Genomic DNA, 24597 nt, shown 5'->3' on the forward strand with positions numbered 1-24597 from the left:
GGAATGCAAAGGTTGCTGTTAGGTCTCAGGCTTCAGAGTAGTTAATGTCCTTTTTCTAAGAATATCTCAGTATTTATAAACAGTTAATAGAGTCCTCACAAAGCACTGCCTGGCTGCACATCCATTTTAGCTTTGTTCTCATGGTGCATCAGGATGTTACTAAAAGCTGGCATGTGTACTGTAGGCTGCACTGAGCTCTTCTCACAATACTGATGTAGGAAACCTTGCAATTAGAAAATACTGAGTTTTTCTTAAATGCTTTTATGTTCTTGGTTCAGGCAGATACTCTCATCCTCTTTCCCAAAAATATGCTTTTGTTCTGCTTTCCACTGTCGCATTATTAAATCAGTGTTATTTAGTATCACTTCTCCCCCACACACTGCAAAGCATACTTATCTGGGACTTAGACTGTTTCATGGATTTGATGAGCAGGAAGCAAGAGTTGGGCAAAACAGCACAAGTACATCAATGCGAGGCAGACTAAGTGCAGTCTTTGTACAGTAAAAGCTGAGTACAGAAGAATATTTGTGAGTTCTTGTATAGAAAAAGATTTATTTATATTATATCTTTTTTTCTTTTCCTTAGAAACATCAAATCGACGACAAACTGTTGGGTTTGTTGAAACTTCTCTACTTGCTAACAGATCCCCAGAGAAAGGTAGAGAGCAGCACAGACCGAAAAGGTACAGCCCCCCTTCTGGCCAGAGGTCATCATCCCTTCCTCCTTCAAACAGGAAATCCAATACTCCAAGTAAGTGCTTTTCTGAAGTTTGTGGCTTGTGCTGCCTAGAAAGTAGAAGCAAATGACAAAAGGCTGATCTAAAAGAAAGAAAAATGAAAAGGATTTCTGTATTATTCTGAAATCTGGGAATAAAAATGTGTCTCCAAACACAGAAAACCTGAGAGCTTTAAGTTAAGTTTATTTTTTCTGTGTTGTGATAAAGCATTTTTCTTCATTTTAAATAAATGCCTAAAGAGCTTTGAAAGGCATTCTTTGAGGTGGAAGCATGTGAATGGGAGATACTGCACTGGGACAGGTTTTATTTAGGTATTCAAACTTTGTCTTTTGCAGCAAGGAGAGAGATAATGTTGGCACCAGTGTCTGTGACGTACAGCCCCAAACGGTCTCCAAAAGAAAACCTCTCTCCTGGATTTAGCCATTTGCTTAGCAGAAATGAAAACACAGTGACAAGGTATGAGTGTTGTGAGGACAAGTGTGTTCTGATTGTTTAGAGCAGCAGCAAGTTAGTGTTGCTGCTTCCAGTTCATTGAAAGTCTTAGAAAATCAATCATGTGAAGATTTCTGAATTGAATCTCAGTTTTACTTTTTAAAATCTATCAAGAAGAGTCTTGAATGATTTCTTGTCTTTGGCAGTCACCAAAATGAGATGTTGGTTTACTACTGACACAGCATTTCAGTGACAAAGAACTAATGGAAGTTGAGAGTAATATCTACCTACCTGTCATGGCATCACAAGCACACTGAAAATTAAATTACTTAACTTCCTGCTGACTGTACTGGATATTGTGGTTCCTATAGAGCTCTTTGCTTGGCAAGGCTCATAGGGTTTAAGAACATACTTGGTTGTGAGATTAAAGTGAAGTATGCTTGCTTGAGGAAGAAGAAATGTCAAGCACTACTTTTATGCTTCTTGAAGTTGACAACATGGGTGCTCAGCATGTTCAGAATCGGCAGCTTTGCTTGCTTCTGAAAGCAAGTCTCAAGGAAAGGGTATTTTGGAGTGTGTAAATGGGAGTATATTGGGGTGTGCTACTATGAGTGGTGATCAGAGAACTTGCAATGCCTGTGTGATAGAAATTCTTTTCTAAAAAATTGTTTTATTGAACCAGACCATGGCAAAAGTAGAAAATAATCTCTTGTTTGATGTATGATTTCTAGCAAGTAATTGTTGTGTGCTTGCTGCTCTGTAGATTTGATATACTTCTAGATGACCTGGAAGCTGGTCCTACATCTACTTTACAGCACAATAATCCAAGGAAAAGGCTCCAGTTCCTGTCACTGGATGATGTAGAAGGTAAGCATTCATGATGGAGCAAAACTGTATTTTTTTTTACCACAACATCTTCTATACTGGTGACAGCTGCTTGACTAGGAAGCTGACACTTTATGAAGTCCAACTTTTAAAACTCCTCTAAATCTTATTCCTGTAGACAGAGAAATACCATCCATACAGTATTTTATTTTAATGTCTATGTGTGTGTGTGCACAAACACAATGGCACAAAAGAAACAATTAAATTGAATAAGAAGGGCAATATCTTTTCCTATGCTTAACTCAGTTATACCCTGCATATCTTAGCAGGGTCTATATTAAGAGGTACTCAGCCATGCTAATAAAATTCTGTAGCTAAACATTGCCTTACAGATAGCAAAGAGTAAGTATAACAAAGCCAGTTGTTCCAGATTTTTTTTACATGATTGATTGAACCAAATCTTTCCTCACTTCTGTAATTCCTGTCACAATGTTCTGCTTTTGTTTTTATTAATGCCCTTATTTAAACGAGTGTTTTCCTGACAACTAGTCTACTTGCTGATATTTAGATATGTTACACCAGTAAAAGTAACTCTTAATTAGCACAGTACAGTCATCTGTTTATTAATCAAAAAAAAAAAAGATGATGTGTTTTGAAGATCACTTGAAAGATGATCCATACAAATGTTTTGCATTTTCTGGGAAGTTTGCTTAAGGCAAGATAATGAGGCTCTGCTAGTCATAGAATCATAGAATCAGTCAGGGTTGGAAAGGACCACAAGGATCATCTAGTTCCAATCCCCCTGCCATGGGCAGGGATACCCTACCCTAGATCAGGCTGGCCAGAGTCCCATCCAGCCTGGCCTTAAACACCTCCAGGGATGGGGCCTCAACCACCTCCCTGGGCAACCTATTTCAGGCTCTCACCACTCTCATGCTGAAGAACTTCCTCCTCAAGTTCAGCCTGAACCTACCCACCTCCAGCTTTGCTCCATCCCCCTAGTCCTGTCACTCCCTGATATCCTGAAAAGTCCCTCCCCAGCTTTTTTGTAGGCCTCCCTTCAGACACTGAAAGGCCACAAGAAGGTCACCTCAGAGCCTCTTCTCCAGACTGAACAGCCCCAACTGTTTCAGTCTGTCCTCATAGGAGAGGTTCTCCAGCCCTCTGAGCATCCCAGTGGCCCTTCTCTGGACACACTCCAGCACGTGTGGGTCCCTATCTGCAGTTAATGTACCTCCAAGATCACACAGCTTTTCTTGTAATTAGTTTATTTTTCTCTCCTATGTAATAACTTCACAAAGAATTACAAACCAAATAACAAGAGCTCTGTTTTGTTGATAGGAAGGCAGCATTCAGGTGTCAGGCACAGCTCTGGTGCTGAATCCATCAATGCCGGAATGAAGAGAGCGACAGCTTGGGACGACAGGAGCATAGCTCAGAAATATGAACCAATGCTTTCATCTTGTGAGGAAGACTTCAAATACACAGCAAGGGTTAATACTCTGGCTGAAACAGAGAGGCTTTTTGATGAGCTGACTCAAGAAAAGCAACAGGCAAAGATTGTTTTTATTGTAAATTTGTTACAAAACCTAATTGTTCTATGGGAGGTGAGGGGTGTAGCTGTATACCTATGCCATGCATGGCTGAAATTCATGCACAACTTCTAGTGCTACCCTGGAAATGTTCCTTTATCGTTCCCTTCCCATACTCCAGTCCTTTTCTGTCTCTACTCTCATTAAAGGAGAGTCCCTTTAGCATAAGCACAGTGTGAATGGAAATTGCTGTCTGTCAAAGAAGAAAGTGCTTTAAATCAGCCTTTCAAGCAAGGAAGGTTGTTCGGGCACTAAGAGCTCTCTCTTCAAAGGATCCTTGAGAAGATCTGCTTAGGAATGTTAACTTCTATCAGTTTTGTATGACACAGTAACAAAGTTAATGTTTGAGAACAAGACAGGATGTGTATCTGCAATCTATACAGCTCACCTCTCTGTAAGAGGAGTCAGGAAAGCTTAGATTGGCTCTTGAAACTGAAATTTACAGATGAAGTCTTTTATGTTACTAGATTGAGGCTGCACTGAGTCGAATACCTTGTTCTGGTGGAAGAATGACCTTGCAAGCAAGATTAAATCAGGTGAAAAAGCTTCTACTCATGACTGTTCTCTTAAGTTGCTCCTCCAGAATTTGAGAATATATAGTGTAGGTGAAAGTTCTGCTGTATAGTAAATGTGATTACTGGGGGAATTTTTCCAGCCCACTGAGAATTGTCCCTGAAGACAGCTGAATTCTGAGTATGTGTGAGAGATGTTCTCTATTCTCTAGACTTTACTGCATTAGAAGATAAAGGGGAAGTTACTGCAAGTTAATTATAAACACACTCTGACTTCCTGTGTAAAAGGTGCAAGTCTGGATAATGGGCAGGCAAGCAATGCAGAAAAGAGCAATCAGCCCTGCAAGCACTTGATTTCTACCACCCATTGCCACAAACTGACAACTTCTTGTGTGTGTTTGTATCTCCTATTATTTGCACATGGGATGCAACAATTATCACACAGAAACATTCAGGTTGGAAAAGACTCTCAGGATCACCAAGTTCAGCTGATAACCCTACTCTGCAAGGTTCACCCCTGAACTATAACCTCCAGCACTACATCCAAATGACCTTTAAATGCATCCAGGGTTGGTGACTCAACCACCTCTTTGGGCAGCCTTTTCCAGTGTCTGACCACTTGTTCAGTGGAAAAAAATGTTTCCTAATGTCCTGGCTAAACCTACTCAGTCGCAGCTTGAGGTCCTTCCCTCTTGTTCTATCACTAATTACCTGTGAGAGTTAGTGACAGTTCTTGAGGTAACACTGAGAAGCAGATACAGGCAACACTGGAAGAAAATGCAATGACTATGAAACAGGTCCCTGAAGATCTAGAGATAATGTTGTGCTGTGGAAGAAAGTGCAAAGTTTTAGGTTGTGTTTGGATTTTGTCTACTTGAAAACATAAAGAAGAAACTAAAGGCAAAAATAAGTAGTGTAGGTGAAATACAGGAGAGGGCTTATTCAGAAAGCTCTGCAGGTTCTCTTAATGAAGAACATTGTAAAGTTGTGTTCTAGAGGTCTCTTTGAAGCCTACAACTTCAGCATTTTCTAAATTGTAACCCCAGTGCTTGTTACCAATTTATCAATTTGAAAGTAAGTTCATTCCAGCAAATCAATACTGCCACTCACTGCAGTGGTCAGCTGGTTCCTAAATGTGTCTCCTTAATTATCAGCCTGTCCTAATTCTTGTCAAGTTTATCTCATGGAGTTTTGAAACTCACATGAAGAAAAAAAAAACACAACCCCTCCCCAAATATCTGAAACACTGTTAAAAAAAGCCAACAACCCATAAATACATACAGATACACAAAAATAATCCAGAAAGTTTGTAGCTCTGCCTCTGGACTCTGGGTGCTAACAAACTATGAGTAATGAGTCTGAAAGGATACTAGTTTAATTGGGGAATAATAGTAGTTCCTTCAGTTTAGAAGGATCATTGGATTTTGTTGTATGTTATTAAATTATTTTCTTGCCTCTTCCCCCCCCCTCCTCTCTCTCTTCCCCTTCCCCCCCCCCTCTCTCTCTTCCCCTTCCCCCCTCCTTCTCTCTTCCCCTTCCCCCCCTCCTCTCTCTCTTCCCCTTCCCCCCCTCCTCTCTCTCTTCCCCTTTCCCCCTCCTTCTCTCTCTTCCCCTTTCCCCCTCCTTCTCTCTCTTCCCCTTTCCCCCTCCTTCTCTCTCTTCCCCTTTCCCCTTCCTTCTCTCTCTTCCCCTTTCCCCCTCCTTCTCTCTCTTCCCCTTTCCCCCTCCTTCTCTCTCTTCCCCTTTCCCCCTCCTTCTCTCTCTTCCCCTTTCCCCCTCCTTCTCTCTCTTCCCCTTTCCCCCTCCTTCTCTCTCTTCCCCTTTCCCCCTCCTTCTCTCTCTTCCCCTTTCCCCCTCCTTCTCTCTCTTCCCTTTTCCCCCTCCTTCTCTCTTCCCTTTTCCCCCTCCTTCTCTCTTCCCCTTTCCCCCTTCTTCTCTCTCTTCCCTTTTTTCCCTGCCTCTCTTCTCTCTTCCCTTTTTTCCCTGCCTCTCTTCTCTCTTCCCTTTTTTTTCCCTGCCTCTCCTCTCTCTCCCCTTCCCCCCTCACCTTTTTTCCCCCTCCTCTCCTCTCTCTCCCCTTTTTCCCTCTCCTCTCCTCTCTCTCCCCTTTTCCCCCCTTCTCTCCTCTCTCTCCCCTTTCCCCCCCCTCCTCTCTCTCTTCCCCCTTCCCCCCACCCTTCTCTCTCTTCCCATTTTCCCCCCTCTCCTCTCTCTCCCCTTTTTCCTTTCTTTCAGGAGGCCCTGGAGGATCGCTTGGAAAGGATTAACAGAGATTTGGGGTCAATACGTATGACTCTGAAAAGATTCCACGTGTTACGGACTTCTGCAAACCTCTGACAATTCTCCCTTGAATGCAAATGTGCTTTGGGTTGGTTTTGCACTAATATGTAATTATGCACTCAGTAAATGCAAATTGTTTTGTATTTTTGTAAGCCCTCAATAGTAGTTTTCCAACCATGTCACCCTTTACGAACAGCAATATTTTGTACTTCAAACAGCCACCTCTATTTTAGATGTATTTTTGTTACACCTGAGGAATCAATGTTTATCCTGTATTGTAATATTTTTAGAGATATTATTTTTAAATAGTGATACTCAATTTCTAAGAAGAATAAGAAACTCAAAGGCAGCTTGTTTTGAGAAGATGACAAGTGTTTGCACTTCGTTTTTCTCATCCTTTTATAAATGTTTAAGGTATGATGTAAATGTTAGCCGGTAAGGGAATTTTGAACTTTAATACAAGAAGGAACCTGCGTTACCTGTGTTAAAGATAACTGCTGGTATATGAGAAATGCTTCTACTTTAAATCTTATAACATGGCTGTTTTTCATTGTGACAGAACTGTGAGCATTACTTTTTTTTGTTGTGGAAGGCTGGCTGCAAACCAGTGTGTGGTTTGTTGGCCACTGGTTGTGTCGAGAAAATACTGCTCTGAGTTATTTGCTGTCTCCCAACAGTCGCAGTGAGTAGCATTTTGATACCACCACGACCAAGATTCACCAGACTGACAGCAGCCATTCTATCTCCCAGTGAGCTCCAACTGACACTCCAGGGCTGTAACTACTTAACTGAAGTTACTGACTTAATCTGCCCTGCTGGGATTTGTGCTGTGCCACTGTTCTGACCGCCTGCATTTCCAAATCGAGTCCAAGCTGCATTTATGAACATGGCATTTTTCTGGGGAAGAAAATATATATTTGCTAATTGGCCTATTGCTGAATTACTGTCCAACACTGATATTTGAGTTTGTATTTTAATATTAAATAAATGTTTAATTAGATTCTTTCCTCCTGCCCGAGAACATTAATAGGTTCTGGGATATTACATCAGGGATAATGTAGGTTTTAATCATATTGCATGTTTCAAATTCTGTCCTTGTTCAAGATGTTTAGCCACCGATGATGTGATTAGAAGGCCAGAATAGCTGTCATCAAGGAAGCTTGTGGAGGTCTGATTCTAAAATTAGAGTGCTGTGTTTCAGGATACTTGATGAAAGACTGTCCTACTCAAGCACAGTCTTTTGGAAAACATGGATTTTTTTGCAGCCATTTTTACCCTGCAGGTTCTTTTAATACAAGATCAGAGCTGGGGATGTTAGTTACTCATTTTCCCATTTACTCTAAAATGTAGAAATTGGGTCTGAATGCTTGGAGATAACTTGTTCAAACTTATTTCCTGGCTGCATGAACAGATGTACAATTTTGATCATATTCCATATTCTTACTTGTAATTTTCACTTAGAAGGGATTGCAGGAGAAAAAAAAGTATCTTGACTTCCCTGTGCAGCTCTGTTCTGCTCTTTAGCTGAAGAAGTTTCCCCACCATTTTAAGTTATTAACAGGTGCAATTTAGAAGTATTCTTCAGAAGTATCATGCAGCCAGGATAATTCTTACAAGGAATCCATCACAGCAAAAATGTCCTGAGTCCACTAATGATCTTGTTTTCTTTCATCAGTGCTACACAAAACCAAACAGAATTTTCCTGACAGACATTAGAAACTAGTAGGTAAATCAGTTCAGCTTTTTCACTGCCTTTCCTCATGCCCTCCCTTTATCTCCCTTCCCTTCTTTCCCCTGCTATTCATATTCGTGTGCTTTTTTTTTTCATTACAGACTGAATACTGAATTGTTAGTCAGAATGTATTTTTTAATCAAAAGTCCTCCTCCATCTGTTGGAGCTCTTGAGGCTATTTCTGCTCTATTATAACACTGAAAAGCGAGGTGGGGGGGAGGAGTAAGTGTTGCTCTTAGTAAACTTCTAGGACAACCTTTTCACTAAAATCCTAGCTTTAGGGTGACCTGTTCAGTAGGGTGCCTTCGGCCTGATTCTTCAGAGGCAGAGAATCTGCAGTTCCAGATTAAAGCAGTGGGAGGCCTGAATGCTCAGTGCTTCTGAAAATCAGACCCGAAGCGTCAAAAAGTGGGGCACACGAAGCGTGTGTTGGCTTTAGAAAACGTGACTGTGCTTGCTGTGCACTTTGCTGGACATTCTTTCTAATCCTTTTTAAAATCCTAAAATCCAGTCCCCTAACATGAGCAAATTGCCTTGTTCTGTATTTGGAGACAAATAAAAACTTCCACAGAACCAGAATTTTATGCCCCATATGAGGGGGACTTTAATCCTCTTCCTCTTGAATTCTTTCACCTGACGTTTCTCAGCTAGGGAGGCATTTATTGCTTCCCAGATCATTTAGGTTTTGCTAGAAGCCCCAGGCTTTGTTGTGTCTCAGGCTGCCCTTGGCCGACACTCCCATGCATAGTTTTCTCTGTGCTAAGAAATGCTACGACTGCTTCAGCTCTGAGATTTAGCCTTTGAAACAAACAAAAATTAACTTATCTACAAAGCAAAAACCAAACAAGGTTGCCTTGTTGTACTATAGACGGTTTTAGGTATGATCTGCATAGTGCAAACTGTACATGTCTCTAAAAAGAGCAGTGATGTGGACTGGAACTTGCAGTGGCTTTGCAAGTGGCAACTGGCCAGGATGGGACCCTAAAAGATTAGGAATAAAAGCAGGGTTTTATGAGATGCAGGGGACTTACTGAGGATGAGGACAAAGAGCTTGCAGTATTAAGGTGCAGCTCTCTTGAAGCAGGTGGTTGGTGTTACCCAGGATTTAAGTGGTTAATTGGTAGGCTGGTTGCTAGTGGTGTTTTGCATTTGCACATGTGGAACGGAATTGTTGAGTGATGCAACGAAACTACAAACCCCTGTCAAGAAGCCCTCGCTACAAGAAGGACATTGAGGTGCTGGAGTGCGCCCAGAGAAGGGCTGGTAAGTGAGCTGGAGCACAAGCTTTGTGAGAAACAGCTGAGGGAACTGGTGTTCAGCCTGGAGAAAAGGAGGCTGAGGGGAAACCTTCATCTTCTCCAGAACTCTGAAAGGAGGTTGAGCATGATGGGAGTTGGTCTCTTCTCCCAAGTAACAAGTGACAGGATGAGAGGAAATGGCCTCAGGATGCACTAGGGGAAGTTTAGGTATTAGAAGAAACTTCTTCACTGAAAGGGTTCTCAAACACTGCAAGAGGCTCCCCAGGGAGGTGGCTGAATCCCTGTCCTGGGAGGTGTGCAGAGGGACGTGTTATAGCAGAGCCTTGGTAGAGTTAGAGAAGGGTTAGACTCGGTGACCTTAAAGGCTTTTTCCAACAGAACCGATGTTATGGTTCATTCCACAGCGCCCAGCCTGCTGCCTGACTTGCTCGAGGTGTTGGGGGCGTCCCGTCGCGGGCACAGCGGCTCGGCCCCGGTCCCAGGTGCTGTTCCTGGCCGCGGCCGGCAGGCGGTGCCGCCACCTTGCCCGTCCGCCGTGCGGGAGCGCCGGCCCGGCGCGGGGAAGGAAGTGGCGGCTCCCCGCGGCGGTGGGCACGGCTCGGGCGGGGGAATAAAGCTGCCCGGACGACAACCGCCGCGGCAGGGCAAGGGCAGCACCGGAGCTCTTCACCTTCCCCCAACCCAGCTCCCCTCCCCTCCCGCAGCGTGGTGCTGCGGCGGCCCGGCCCGCCTCGTTTCCCCCCGCCTCCGCCGTCCCCGCGCCGCGGCAGAGCCGGCGGGTGAGGAGCTGCCTGCGCCCGGCCCACCCTCGCCGGGGATTATGCCAGCAGAACGCGGGCATGTCGGTAGGCAGCGATTCGTAAGCAGCGGCAGCCGCCGAACCGCGGCGGCACCAGCAGCAGCGGGAGCCGCGCCGGGAGCAGCCGGTGCGTGGAGAGGGGACGCGCGGGGGGCGGCGGGGCGGGCCCGGCCCCGGCACCTGGCGTTCCCGCGGGCCGGCCCGTCCGTGTTTCAGCGGGGGTGGGAACTAGCGCAGGGCCGAGGGGAGGGCGAGGGTGGAAAGCCGGGCCCCTGAGGCGGCTTCAGCCTCCTTCAAGGGGCCGGGGCAGCTCGGCGGGCCCCTCCCGGGGCCTCGGCGGGCGGCCGAGCAGGAGGAACGGCCCCTGCGGGCCGCGGCGCCGGCGTGTTCCTGGCCGGTACCTCGGGGCGCTGCCGCGGCCTGAGCGGCATTGGGTTGTCTTACCGCCGCCCGCGGCCAGCGGGATGTGTCGGCGGTAAAAGTTTCCCGAATAGAGGAGTAAATGCCTGGGAGGGACCGGTCCGCGGCACCGCGGGCGCTGCAGCCATCGCAGCACGCTGCCTTGGCTCTTCGCTGCTGCACACAGCATAGCCAGGGCTTAGCTCTGCACCCGCTGGTGTGCTGAGGAGGTTCGGTTGTGTTACATCCTGCCGACCCCCGCCACCCTGTAGGCGGCAAACGCTCTGCTCTGCCCTGGGTCGCGGTTGGAGTGCCGGTGTTTTGACAGCCGGGGACGGGCACCTGGCGTTTCGTAATGTTAGAGGGAGCGTGGCTCGGTGGGTCGTGCCAGGAGGCCGTGCCGGTTACTGGGAGACTGGGTCGGCTGCCGTCACTGCCGGACGGGTGAGGCCAGAACGGACCCGGTCCGCGGGAGAGCCTTTGGCCTGGCCGCCGTCGTCCTCCTCCTTCTTGCACATCTGCCAAACTTGAATTCCAACGAGTTCGGCTCTGTCAGGGGCATCAAGAGGAGATGCGTACTGCGATCGGGGTGGCGGTGGCTCACCAAGTCCCTGCATGAGAAGGGGGCGAAGGTGCTGTCAGTGTTAACCACCCTGTCTGTGGTGGGAGCAGAGAGGTGAGACCTCGCTGCAGGACACCTTTGACAGGTTACAGCTGGGGAGGAACCTCATGAGCTGCCGGAGCGCCAGATCCACCTGCAGTCAGCTGCTGGGTGGCTGACTGGCCACCAGCCGTGCTCCTGAGGTTGTGCCTGCCCTGCGGAGGGCAGAAAGAAGCGGTTTCTTTAGGAATAGCAGAATGTCTATTTCTTAGCGGAATAATGTGCTGTAGGAGGAGATCCTCTCTGCTGCACCGGACAATCCCTTCCCTTGGTGTCCCCATCACTTGCCTGATGCTCCCAAACACCCCTAGGCTCCATTTTGGAGTATGCTGCTTCTGGTAGCAGGCTACAGCGTGAACAATTGTAGCTTTTTGTCCAGCTGCGAGCGGGTTAAATCGCTTCCCTCACCTTTTCCCCAGCCCCTCTCTCTCTACTGGAGCAGCAGAAGCATAGAGGAATGCACTGAGGTGCTCAAGCTGGGGCTGCAGGGTGATTAACACAGCCAGGAGCAGGAAACCTGCTCTAATGTGAGGTGACTCTGCCCAGGGCAAGGGGATTGGAACTGGATGATGTTTGAGGTCCCTTCCCACCTTGACAATTCTGTGAATCCCTCAGAGTAGTGTCCTGTTCAGTCATCCACACAACTGGGTCCTGCCACATTTTATGTTAAAAGTGCCGTGACTGATGCCAAGTTTATTTAAATTATGGTTTTTAAGCAAACCAAGAAAGTTTCTTCCTGTTAGCAGCTGCTCTAAAGTGAGAGCTTCCACCCTCTGTGTGCTCTGTGCACCTGGAAGGAGCTGAGTGGGTAATGTGATACCAAAAAGTGTCTGCAGTCTTGGTAGACACAATCTGCATGTGCTTAGCTCTGGTTCAACAGGACAGTGGTAACAGATTAGTGTTCATGGACGTCAGGCCTTAACTGGGAAGTAGTTTGATTGCATGTGGGAATATATATGGTTTGTAGGGAATATGTATGGTCTGTAGGACTCCTTATCCTCCTCTTGCATGCTAATGCCCGCTCGGTGCCCACATCTTTTTGCTTGTGCTGTATTTTTATTGCATAGTTTATTTTTATCGTGACTCTGTTGTGCTCCTGAGTACCACAAGAAGGCTGACTGCGTTGCACAGTTCAGCACTGCCTTCTGAGGGATTTTTTCCTCTGTTGGACAGGAGGCTGCTGTTCGTAGGGCAGCCTTTTTTCCCTGGCCCCTGGCAGCCCCCGTGCTTGCGGTGGTTGATGGATGGTTGTAGAGCTGCTTATTCTGACAGGTAACCGGCTCGTCATTTTGGCCCCGGGCTGCTCGGTAATTGAAATGCCTCCTTGGGATATACAAAATAAAGAATGGCCAAGCATAAAAGCATGGTTGCAGGCTTGTCCTGGCTTGCTGCTTTTAACAGGAATGCTGCATTGTGGTCCTTGCTGTGTGTTGTGAATGTGGCAGCATCCAAGAGAGGGAAAGAGAAATGAGCAAGCCAGGGCTGGAACTGCAGCTTGCTGTGCTTCTTCCTTTTGATAGAGCAGACTTCTGGTAGGCTGCTAGGTTTCATTAATCATATTTAAGTTTCTGTCACTAACTTTTAATTAAAAGCGTGGTTGATACCACTTTAATGAATGTACGGATGTTAGCCATCCTCATGCATAAAAATGCTTTTTAATTCCCTTACTATTCCCTTTATGGCCCTTAGATGCTTTTGTTACCATTTAAACAGCATACAGTAGCAGCTGTTTATCTTCTTAATATAACTTTTTCTTGCATCTGCGTTCAGGAAACAGTAATGGTTTCAGTAAACAATTCCCTTGTATCTTTTAACGATATTTATTTTAAAGTAACTTGGTAGAATGGCTCAAAAGTGATGTCTAAATAGTGAGCTCCTGGACTTCTGCTGACAGTAGCCCTTTGCCCATTGTAACTCTGCTAAAGTTCTTTAGTTGTTCCTCTTGTTTATGTGAGGTGGTGAGAAAAGTAAGAAGCCTTCAATGTATGGCTTTTGATTCTGATGAGTTTAACAGGGCTCTTTCCCCCCCCCTTAACTTCTTTAATATTAAAATATCCTTTCTATTTTGAGTTTGCTTCTGATGGTGTATTTCACTTGTTGTGCATCTAACAGCCGGAGCATTTATTGTGATTTACCATCTGCTATGTGGGAGTTTTATCTAACTTTTCATTTTAGTTGACAGCAACCAGTTTGAAAGGACCTTGTCCTGATTATTATTTTTTTTAAAGTAGAATTCCTCAGAACCTACTACTGACAGAGGTGCTAGGGGCTCCTGAATTTGAATAGTCTCTTTTTATTGAAGGGCAGCAAAGCTGGTGAAGGGCCTGGAACACAAACCCTATGGGGAGAGGCTGAGGGAGCTGGGGTTGTTTAGCCTAGAGAAGAGGAGGCTCAGGGGTGATCTTATTACTGTCTACAACTACCTGAAGGGAGGCTGTAGCCAGGTGGGGGGTGGCCTCTTCTCCCAGGCAAGCAGCAATAGAACAAGGGGACACAGTCTCAAGTTGTGCCGGGGAAAGTATAGGCTGGATGTTAGGAGGAAGTTGTTGGCAGAGAGAGTGATTGGCATTGGAATGGGCTGCCCAGGGAGGTGGTGGAGTTGCTGTGCCTGGAGGTATTGAAGCCAAGCCTGGCTGGGGCACTTAGTGCCATGGTCTAGTTGACTGGCTAGGGCTGGAGGATAGGTTGGACTGGATGATCTTGGAGGTCTCTTCCAGCCTGGTTGATTCTATGATTCTGTGATTTGTTATTTCTTCTGTGAGTTGGCCAAATAGAGAAGCAGCACATCCTCCAAACAAGTTAATATAAAGAAAATTCCTCTAATTAGTGCAAACCAGCATGAATTTCCCCCTCCTCTCCTCCCCATTTAAATACAAATCTTGTAATTCTGTTGCTGTCTTGCCAGCTTGACTGGAAAGCTTCAGAAAATGGCAAGTGAAAGCTGATGCTTGCTCCTGAGTGTAGCTTGACTCATGCCATTCATGCATATTCACAGTAATGTCCTCTTCTAGGACCAGCGTGATCCACTGAGAAATGTTTTTTTCATGTGATGTTTTTCTTTCAGTCTTCCTCTTCCTCGCCACACATGCTTCATTTTCAGGAGAGGGGAGGCACAGACTTCACCGTCTGACTTTACATGTTCATTTGTCTTCCTAAGAAAATAAACCCCATGGTTTTCTTAATGGCCAGTCTCTCTAAATGGTGAAGATGCCTCCTAATTGGGTTTTAAAGCTGGCTGACATAGGGTATGATGCAATTAATATTTCTCTTATCTCCCCAAATTAGTAAGATATGTCTACATTTAATTTTGAGCCTGAAAACATCTTATAAACAAAAATGTTCTGTAGTATTCAGTGTGAATAGCAGTGAAGTAATTAATGTGAGGGGAGGAGGGGATAAATAAAACACTTTATTTTTAACCTTGTTTCCTGGGTATTGGAGGAAATCCAAATGCCACAACACTCTGCTGGGCCAGAGGAGCCTGTGTCAACTCACCCACAAACTGAAAGGGAATGTGGCTTCTCTAATCATGGTGCCATGCCAAGTGGGCACAATAATGAATGATATTTAGATCTTCTTAATGTCAGAAGAACAGAACAATTTAGCACGGGGCTAACTCTGATTCTATCATTTCAAGGAGTTTTAGTCATCGTGAAGCCAAGTCAATACACAGAGCTCTTGAAGTCATACTTGTGCCTTTCTCAGAGGTAAAGAATTTTGCTGTTGTGCCTGTTTCAGTGGTGAGAGGTTTAAATAGTGATACTAGAATCTAGGAGGGCAGAGCAGAACGTTTCAGTAAATCCCTCTGGAGAACTTAGAAATCAGTTGGAGGAAAGGTATCTTCCTTTCTCACAGGGTGGCTCTGAGGGTCCAGAGGACTTCTTAAGAGACTATGGTTTCTGGAGACAGATCTGGTTCCTGCTCCTCCAACCCTTTCTGAGCTTGGTTGCCACTGGATTAAGCTTCAGAGGGGAGAAGAAATAAGTGACTTGCTTAGTCAAGTGGAGATAAACAGTTGTTGAACATATGTGGGAGCTGTGTGGTTTGTCATGAAAAAGCAGGAAGAAATCTAATAATATTAGCACAGGGCTAAAACCTGCCTTGGAGGGCCTAGGCACATATGAGGAGATCCCAGCAAGGAGTTGCTGGCTTTGCAATGTGAGACCATCCAGGAGGGGAACTTTAGTGCCCCTTGCTGAGAGGGAAAATAGCATCTCCTGCTCTTGTGCTTCCATATGCAAGCGATGGTAGCAAGGACAGGGTTATATGCAGTCCAGGTCCGTGAGCAGTGTGGAAAGCTACAGCAAAGCCATCAGCCCTGGCAGAGTGCTCTGGAGTTCAGGAGTGAGAGTGTCTAGGTCGTTGCTCCTGAATCCTGGCAGGAGGGCACATACCAGTGCTCTGACTCTGCAGCCAGGGTGCCACGGAGGGCAGGAATGGAAAGCAAACACCTCAGCTGATTCAGAAGTGCTAGGCAGAAGACAGCTGTCTGGGTAGGAGTGTGGGCACGCCGAGCAGCGGGTGAGGTCTTTCACAGCCTTTCCTAGTAGAGGCTGGCTTTGGCTTCTCCTTGCTGAGCTAGTGCTTGAGGACTCCGCATTAGATTCCCCCCTCTGGCTTTTGAACAGCTTCCAGATTTTTCCCCTCAGGTTTCAAGGGCTGCAACACCCAAAAGCTGTGTCTTTGTGGACACAAGTTTTTGTCAGAAAAACCCTCCAACCCTGGGTGCTGAGTATCTTGGGTGGCAAGGACTCTGCAGAGCTTTCCCAGTCCTCACTCTCTTTGGACAGCTGAGGTTGCTGAGTGCTGTGGTGTTGTGAGCAGGAGCCTTAAGACTCTCTTCATCAGGAAAACAGTTGAGATTAGGTAAGTTTGAGACACTCCTTGGATGTGATGAGGAAAAATGATTTTCCACCTACCCTGTTCTGTTCCTCTGAATGGCTCAGTCTCCTCCTGGAGACCAGGTACTGGAATTCCTAGTTGGGTTTTCCCCCCAGATTCTATATTCTGTAATGGGTGATGTGAGCAGAGGTTGGGACGATCCAGTAAAGAAATGAGGTAGTCTCCTACCAGCTGGAAAGGCCATCTGATCCTTGCAGTGTAACCTGGAAGACTTGGGAATGGTAACAGTGAATGAACAGCTGAAAGTTTCATAAATTAGTCATCAGGGCAGAGATTCTTGTAAAGGACAGGGAAGTTAACTCTGAGTTGTTTGTGTTGCAGGCACTTACATAATGATAGTGGAGCTTCGGGACACTGATTCAAGCATATTAGCTGACTTAACCCACAGAGCAGTGACCTGAGGAGGCATTTCTCTAGCAGTGCAGTAACTCATTTGGAGGGTAGGAGTGTGTAATCACATCAGCACGTTGAGCACTTTGGTATATCTTGGTGCATTAGGGGTGAGGCCGTGTTATCTCCAGCTCCAAAGAAGTTTGATATTTGCATGACTTAACTCTGGATGTGTGGTGGGGCCTTAATTCCATTACGTGCTTTAAAAGGTTATGGAAGGATTTCAGGTTTTTATAGTACAGCCATGGTAAACTGCTCCTCATCTGCTTCTTCACCTTGTATGGGTTACCAGGAGTCTGTTTTGGGATTCAGTGGATTGCTCTGAGTCTTTTTTTTCCGGAGGATATGAGTTGCAGTCAGAGCTCTCTGTAGAGAACCCCGAAGGGCCATGGGTATTTTTAAGAGGTAACAAAATGATGGGCTGCCATCAGACAATTTTATGTCTGTGTTTCTATATAGCTGTGGTGTGATTCTGTTTTGTATATGTCAGTGGAGACAATTCAATGGGCATAACTTCACCTGCCACTGCGATTTGTTTCAAGATCAATACCATAACTTAAATAACCTCCTCCTAAAGGTATACATGCTGCAGAATCATTTTCTCCATGTGGGTGGTTTACCTATTTTAAGGCTACTTTTTTTCTTTTTCAAGAAGGAAGTAGACATTTTATATTTATCATATCAGATGAAATTGAAATCTAAATATTTACATCTTTTTTTTTTGCTGGATCTGAGGTTGAGCACCAGCTGTAGGCGTTGCCAAGCTGTTTAGTTGTCTCCTTCACTGAGTAGGTTGATATCTTCAGGGTGGTGGAGAGATGGAGCCTCATATTTCTGGCTGTTATCTTCCAGCCAGTCTCTGCATCTGGAAATACTTTGCTCTGTGGGCTTGGTGACCTGGCGTTATGTTCAGAGGGTGTTCTAGCCTAAACATGCTGAAAGCTAAACATGTGTTATCTCCAGCAGAATGCAGAGTTAACTGCAAACTGTGAAAGCAGAGGGGGAGTTCAGGATGTGAGTATGTAAATAACTCGGAGAGATTTTGTGAAAAAGAACAGAAGGGGGAGGAAGGCCTCTCGCTTGCTTTTTCTCTGCCATCCTCATCTCCTTGGTAGCACTCTCCACGGCTGACTTTCAATGCTCTTTGCAATCAAAGGTGGAGGGTGGCTTCTGTTTTAAACAAAGGCAGACAACTGAAGTGTTGCAGGTTACAATTCAGTAGAAGAAACAGTACAAATCCCAGTGTTCTGTAGTTTTGCTTTGGAGCAAAACTGTCTTCCTTGTTTCCAAGTGGGCTGTTACTATTTTGAGGGTAGTGCCTTTAGGTTTCTGAGCCACCAAAGCACCTGATGGAGAAAGAGGGCATAAAGTTTCTTTGTTTTCCCTTTCTCCTTTGTTTTAAGCATCACTTATCCAGACTCTTGGGACTCTTTATTTGTCTAATCTGAATTGTAAAATACTCTTCCGAGTTTTGACTTCAACAGATGGTAAATGTCTCCCATCAAATATTCTCAAAGGTATGTTTAGCATGGACACAAGGTGCCTTTTGTCTGTTTTGGGATGACAGAATAAATTGTAATGCTAACTTTTGCTTACATTTAATGCCTATAAATAGGCTTTTCAGAAAGGCACATTTGTCTAACACAACCTCTGCAAGGGGGAAGAGCATATTTGGGCAAGCATACTCGAAGGATTAAACTTCTGATAACAGCTTCTGTGCATTGCTCTGGCTTCCCAGCTTTTATCTGTCTTACTTGGAAGAGCAAGAGATGGTTTGGCTTGCCTTGCTGAGGGTGTGCACTTTGATATCTCCTCTTGATGCTGGACATGCAGCATCGTTGTGTGGTGGTGGGTGAGGGGAAGACTTTGGATAGTAAAACTTCTCAGAGTTCTAGAGTCTTATAAATCCATTTCTAGCAGCCTTGTTCTGTGCTCCTCCATACAGTTTGCCCAGCAGAAAAAGGAGCTTGCCATGAAGGGGAGATTTCATTGTCTAATGGAGCATCTGTACTATCTAAGATAGATATATTAGCAGGTTTTTTTTTCCACTTGCTCTGTCTTGCATTGTCTAATCCTGTTGCTTTTCTCCTGTGTTTCATTCCAAAGTAGAACTGAGCAAAAGGAGTGGTGTTTTATCTTAGACATTACTACCAGAATCATTAACTAGACTGTGTTGAATGTTTTTATTCCTGGTTTAAAGGCTGAATATAATTTGACTTTTAGACCTCCCATTCTTCCCAGATCAAGTCTATGGTACCAGCAGTGAGCAGAGCCAGCCTGTCATTATAAACAGGTTGGAAGGCACTAAAAAAAAGCCCTTGAAACAACTGTTTGAGAACCACCTTTTTCATATTCCTATCAAGTATTCTGCAGAGGTCTCTTGCAGCAAATGTGTAGATCTTGTAGATGTCAGTCTTCCCTGGGTATTTTGCTTGATTTGCTCTCAAGCTTCTAGAAGGATGCCTGCAGATAAGATAGTCAAAGCTTTTTGTGAGGTTTAGTTTTACGTGGAAACCTCACAGTCAGCAAGGTGAGCATTAAACACAGCTCTGCTGGGGGAGTGCATCCTGTTGGTGCTCAGTGCCCCTTGCAGACAGAGTGCTTTCTTAGTTTTGTTTGGGTTTTTTAGATGGTAAAACTCCAGTTTCTAGCTTTTATGTAGCCTGGGTGGGCATCTCGACACGTGTTGGGTGTCAGAGGTTGCAGCCAGGGTCGCAGCCAGGTGAGGCATACTTAGGGGTGAACTAGGTGAGTTTCTGTGTGCAGGAACTCCATCTGGGAAGGCAAAGGAGACTAATGGATGCTTGGTTAAGCTTTATCCTTGCAGTCTGTGTGGCAGCAGCTGTCCTGAACTGCCTGCATTGGATAACTTGAGCAGTTACTAAAGGCAGTATAAACACAGGCACATGCTACAGAGCCCAGGGGCTTAGCATTGCAGTTATCATAAGGTATTCCATCTGGAGGTGGAAACAACAGCCCTTGCAGGGTTTCTTTATCTCGAGGCTGGCAATGAGTGTAGAGTGAGTGACATATTTCCATTTGACTCATCTGTTGTCAAAATGGTGACACGCTTGAGTCACATTAAAAATGAGACCTTGTAGCTGAATTGGCACATCATTCTGCTAAGCATGGAGCAGGTGTTTGGTTGGGTGGTTGTTTTTTTAAGTTTTGTCCTTGTTAAGGGATTTTTTTTTCCCCCTCTCCTTCTCTGAGATGGGATGAAATTGATTAATGCTGTTGCTAATGTTCTGGGTTAAAAACAACTGGAGGATCTGATTCAGGTGGAATGCTGGGTGTTAGCTGCAAAGATGTTAAAACAACCTGCTTTGCTACTATGGAAAGCCCTAACAAATAAAATAATAATAATAAAGAATGCCCAGTAGCCAGATGGTTGGCAAAGAACACCCCACAATCGATGAGGCAATATGTAAATATTTTCAATCATTACCACAGTACTACTGTGTTGACATTGAAATTCAGAGTGCTATTCCATGGGACTCCTCATTGATCATCAGATGCTCTCCCATCAAACGGAGAATTAAAGCACAATACTGAGCAGCATTATGGATTGTGGGGTTTGTTGACAAGGACAGGCTTCCATCAAGATCTGCCAGTGGATTTCAAGCCCTCTTTAAGCACGTTACAGAGACACTGTGTTTCTTCCCTGGCTGTCAAGTACCAATTAAATGGTGCATTATTTCCTAAGCTGCTTTATTTAAGGTGAAATACTGCGTCGTTGGCTAATTTTTCTGTCCTAATTGCCACATTTGTATGGGCAGTGGCAAGGTGGAAGCTAATGTGGAGTTCTCCACTTGAAATATGCCTGGCTAGAAATGACTGCAAAGTAATACAAATCAAGTGGTTGAATTAAAATAATTGTTTGTAAAAGACATATTTCTGAAAGCAGGCTGTAGAGGCCCTATGTGACTGATTTACTTGGAAATCCTCAGTGGGGTGATAGTTCTTTCCAGTGAGGGTAATGAGACACTGGCACAGGTTGCCCAGGGAGGTTGTGGATGCTCCCTCCCTGGAGGTGTTCAAGGCCAGGCTGGATGAGGCCTTGAGCGACCTGTTCTAGTGGGAGGTGTCCCTGCCTATGATGGGGGCTTGGAACTGGCTGAGCTTTGAGGTCGCTTCCAAACTAAACCATTCTATGATTTTATTCTCATATAGAAAACATGAAGTGCCTTTAGCATATGCAGATGCTCAACCCACCAAGAGGTTTTCTTCTTGCTTTTTTTATATTTTTTCTCCTCCTCCTCCACTTTTGTGTTCCTGGAAAAGAATAATCTCGTAGGTTATGCTTCTCTCCGAGGAAGGATTGAAACTTGCTTCTAAATAGATGCCTATAAAAGCTGAATCCATGACTGCCCACCTCAAAACTTACTGAGTCCAGCATCAGTAAGTTTGCAGATGACACCAAGCTAGGAGCAGGTGTTGATCTGTTGGAGGGTAGGAGAGCCCTGCAGAGGAACCTAGACAGGCTGGATGGGTGGGCAGAGGCCAGTGGGATGAGACTGAACAAGGCCAAGTGCAGGGTTCTGCACTTTGGCCACAACAACCCCAAGCAGCACTACAGGCTGGGGACAGAGAGGCTGGAGAGCAGCCAGGAAGAAAGGTACCTGGGGGTGCTGGTAGATAGGAGCTGAAGATGAGCCCAGGTGTGCCCAGGTGGTCAGGAGAGCCAATGGTATCCTGGCCTGGATCAGGAACAGTGTGGCCAGCAGGACAAGGGAGGTTATTCTGCCCCTGTACTCAGCACTGGTCAGACCACACTTTGAGTGCTGTGTCCAGTTCTGGGCTCCTCAGTTCAAGAGAGATGTTGAGCTGCTGGAAGGTGTTGAGAAGGGCAGCAAGGCTGGGGAGGGGCCTGGAGCAGAGCCCTGAGAGGAGAGGCTGAGGGAGCTGGGGTTGTTTAGCCTGGAGAAGAAGAGGCTCAGGGGTGACCTCATTGCTGTCTACAACTACCTGAAGGGAAGCTGCAGCCAGGTGGGGTTGGTCTCTTGTGCCAGGCAACCAGCAAAAGAACAAGGGGACACAGTCTCAGGTTGTGCCAGGGGAGGTCTAGGCTGGATGTTAGGAGGAAGTTGTTGGCAGAGAGAGTGATTGGCATTGGAATGGGCTGCCCAGGGAGGTGGTGGAGGCACCGTGCCTGGACGTCTTCAAGAAAATACTCGATGAGGCACTTAGTGCCATGGTCTAGTTGACTGGCTAGGGCTGGGGGATAGGTTGGACTGGATGATCTTGGAGGTCTCTTCCAACCTGGTTGATTCTGTGATTCTAATGCTGTGCCAGCATGGAATAGCTGCTGCTACTTATACTTCCTGGGATCCTGCTGTGGAGGCAGGAGGGTATCCTCTGTCGAGGGAGGTGAGGTCTCCTGGAGGATGTGGGCAGCAGTCTGGCCATTGTCTGTGTGTGATGTGAAATGGGAACTCTTCCCACTTCATGTAGACTGATGTGAGGTTCATAAAGGTCTTGTAAGGGTGAAATTAGACTGTAGTTTCTTTTTTAATGTATTTTTCTTGCAGCCTAATTAGAGCAATGGGTTGTCACCCCAGTCTCCCATTTCGTGTTCGGGAATAATGCTTTTAAGAAAGGAGGGAGAGGGCTTTGCAAATGAGGAGCTTATTATAGCTGCAGGAAGGTCCAGAGCCCAGGCAGCTTTCTGGAAACATTTTGCTGTTTGCTTTCCTTCCTTACCCTTGGGTCTGGCTGCTTGCAGTGAGGCCAAGATCCTCTGCTCCTTAGGGAATGTAACCTTGGAGGCACTTTGGAAGGTCCAGATGCTACAAGCCTCAGTCAGGGGAAAATGATCTAGGTCTTTTCCAAACTCCTTATATTTTCTAGTTAACTGCTGCAGTTATCTTGTGTTGATTAATTTCCCAGTATGTCCTGGAGCCTCTGATTACAGAGTTCTGCAGAATTTCTAATTTCTTTCTCTCTGGTTTGTTGCTTTTTAGTTGCTCACTTATATTCCCTTATTGTTTTAGGATGAGTAACTGTTATGAGAACAGAAAACACCTTCTTTGAGGATAAAGGGACTCTTGTGACTATCCTTGGTCTGAAATTGGTGCTTCCAAACTATGGATATGCAGTGTTTGACCACAGCTGACACTTGCTAGGGTTTAGTCTTTGTTAATGCAGATTGTGTAAAAGCAGTAGTCTGAGCTTAAACAGCTGTGGCGTTCACTAGGAGCAGCTCTCCTGGTTCATTTATCTCTGCAAGGCAGTGCTGCCAGTGCCTCTGACTTTGCAGAAGCAGCATGTGAATCTCACTTTGTGCTGCCTTAGCTCTTGCTTGGCAGGACTCTGATCTTGGGTGCGAGGTCAGTGTTTGTGGTGTGTGTGTTCGGGTAATGGTGAAGTGAGAACTCTGCTTGTCCCACCAATGCAAGGTGTTTGGTGGCAGTGACAGTAGCACCTTTTAGGAGCAAGGACTGGAAGTGGAGCACAAGCACAACACATCAGTTAATCAGCGAAGCCTTTAGAAACCAGCAGAAGGCTTCTTATAACTAATGACCCTCCATGGAAAGGTAAATGCCAGTTCTGTTAGAGTAATGCAGTGTTTTCAGCCTTTGTGCTAAAAATGAGCTGCTTGCCATGAGAATCTGTCTACTGATAGCTGTGGTCTGTTTTCATGTGCCTCCTGTGATGGACTCTCATGCTGCTCCAAAGCCAAATGTGATCTTTGCATGAGTTCAAAGCATGATCTTTGCTTTGATACTCTGAAACTTCCTTGGAGAGATGCTTCCCTGAAGGTCTCTTGAGGAAGGGATGAAGTTGATAACATTCCTTTTTGAATCATCCATAGTGAAAATGTTCTTGCAGCCTTTTGGGAATTCATGTGTTAACTCTTATTTCTCAATAGTATTGTTGAGTTCCTTTTCCTTAATGGTTTGCTTTGGACACATGTGCCCCTTGTTTAATAGTGCCATGGTCTAGTTGATTGGACAGGGCTGGGTGATAGGTTGGACTGGATGATTTTGGGGGTCTCTTCCAGTCCGGCTAATTCTATGATTCTAAGTCTCCTGTACTTCAGTAGAATAACTTTAAAACCAAAGTAGTTTTAACTGTGTGTTTGGTTACCACTCATCACAAAATGTTTCTGAAATGCAGGTGAGGTTAATCAGCATCAGTGTAAAAGAGGCATAAATGTCACAAATTTTTAAGTTGAGATTTTGCATTGGTAATCTGTTCTCACACCTGAAAATGAGTAAATTAAGCATAGCATCAGCGAGGCTTCTGCAAACTGCTGGGTGGTGACTGGGGAATACAGTCAAGGTGAATATTGTATGATTATTCCAGAAAACAAGTGTCATAAATGAATGTCCTAGAGTACATTGCTTTATCTGTTACTTTCAGTGTTCACCCAGGAGGAAATGCTGCTGTTTACAATACTTTCAGTTTCTGTCCTTCAGCACTGTTTTTACTTTCAGTCACTTGTGGTTTCAGTACCAAGTATGTAGAGAACTGTCTTTCTCTTTGGAACAATCGATTCAGGCTTGTCAGAAATAAGAGATTTTTGTCATCCTTCCACAATTTACAAAAGAGGAAAAAAAAACCTCTTCACCCCATAACAAAACACAACTCAGGTAGGAGGGTTGATTTCTTAAGCTGAGGAGGTTTTGCAGCTGCTCTTTCACGTTTGCATAGCTACCCAGCGAGGCTTTCATGATTGCCCCCACTGTGGGTCAACCAGACAGTGAAGCTTTCTGAAACCATGGGTTCAGGCCTCCTGTGCTCATTCCAAGAACTGTGCTTTGAAATGGAAGAGGGCTTTGGGTCTACTCAAATGTTTGTTTACTAAGTGTAGGTTGTGGTTGCTGTTCCTTTCGAGCCTGTTGTCCAGCATATCCAGCACCTACTGGAACTTGCCTAGCTTGTGAAAACAGCTGTAGAGCTGATGCTGACAAATCCCAATGCACTTGGTGAGGAGTGAGTTATTGTATAACATTTTAAAGTGGCAAGACTCACTCAGACTAAATGTGTATTAGAATCATAGAATCAGCCAGGTTGGAAGAGACCTCCAAGATCATCCAGTCCAACCTAGCACCCAGGCCTATCCAATCAACTAG

General features: G+C 45.3%; 2 protein-coding genes across 11 annotated transcripts in view; both read left to right on the forward strand.

Annotated features, from left to right (window-relative positions):
* Nucleotides 1-7377, forward strand: part of MPHOSPH9 (M-phase phosphoprotein 9) — a 30154-nt gene extending 22777 nt beyond the window's left edge. For all 4 annotated transcript variants that reach the window (XM_064168643.1, XM_064168641.1, XM_064168642.1 and 1 more), the window contains 6 exons: nucleotides 586-750; nucleotides 1072-1192; nucleotides 1932-2035; nucleotides 3335-3546; nucleotides 4053-4121; nucleotides 6333-7377. In XM_064168643.1, the coding sequence (XP_064024713.1) occupies nucleotides 586-750; nucleotides 1072-1192; nucleotides 1932-2035; nucleotides 3335-3546; nucleotides 4053-4121; nucleotides 6333-6434 (773 nt within the window). In that variant the 3' untranslated portion in view covers nucleotides 6435-7377. The remainder of the gene's footprint in view (nucleotides 1-585; nucleotides 751-1071; nucleotides 1193-1931; nucleotides 2036-3334; nucleotides 3547-4052; nucleotides 4122-6332) is intronic.
* Nucleotides 7378-9247: 1870 nt separating this feature from the next.
* Nucleotides 9248-24597, forward strand: part of PITPNM2 (phosphatidylinositol transfer protein membrane associated 2) — a 148988-nt gene continuing 133638 nt past the window's right edge. For 2 of the 7 annotated variants that reach the window (XM_064168974.1, XM_064168978.1), the window contains exon 1: nucleotides 9757-10294. The gene's annotated coding sequence lies outside the window, so the exon portion shown is untranslated. Of the gene's footprint in view, nucleotides 9373-9756; nucleotides 10295-24597 lie in introns of those variants that run through there. The other 5 variants (XM_064168976.1, XM_064168979.1, XM_064168980.1 and 2 more) reach the window with 5 other exon arrangements.

The sequence above is a fragment of the Pogoniulus pusillus genome, chromosome 30 (assembly GCF_015220805.1).
Source record: "Pogoniulus pusillus isolate bPogPus1 chromosome 30, bPogPus1.pri, whole genome shotgun sequence".
NCBI classification, from domain to species: Eukaryota; Metazoa; Chordata; class Aves; order Piciformes; family Lybiidae; genus Pogoniulus; species Pogoniulus pusillus.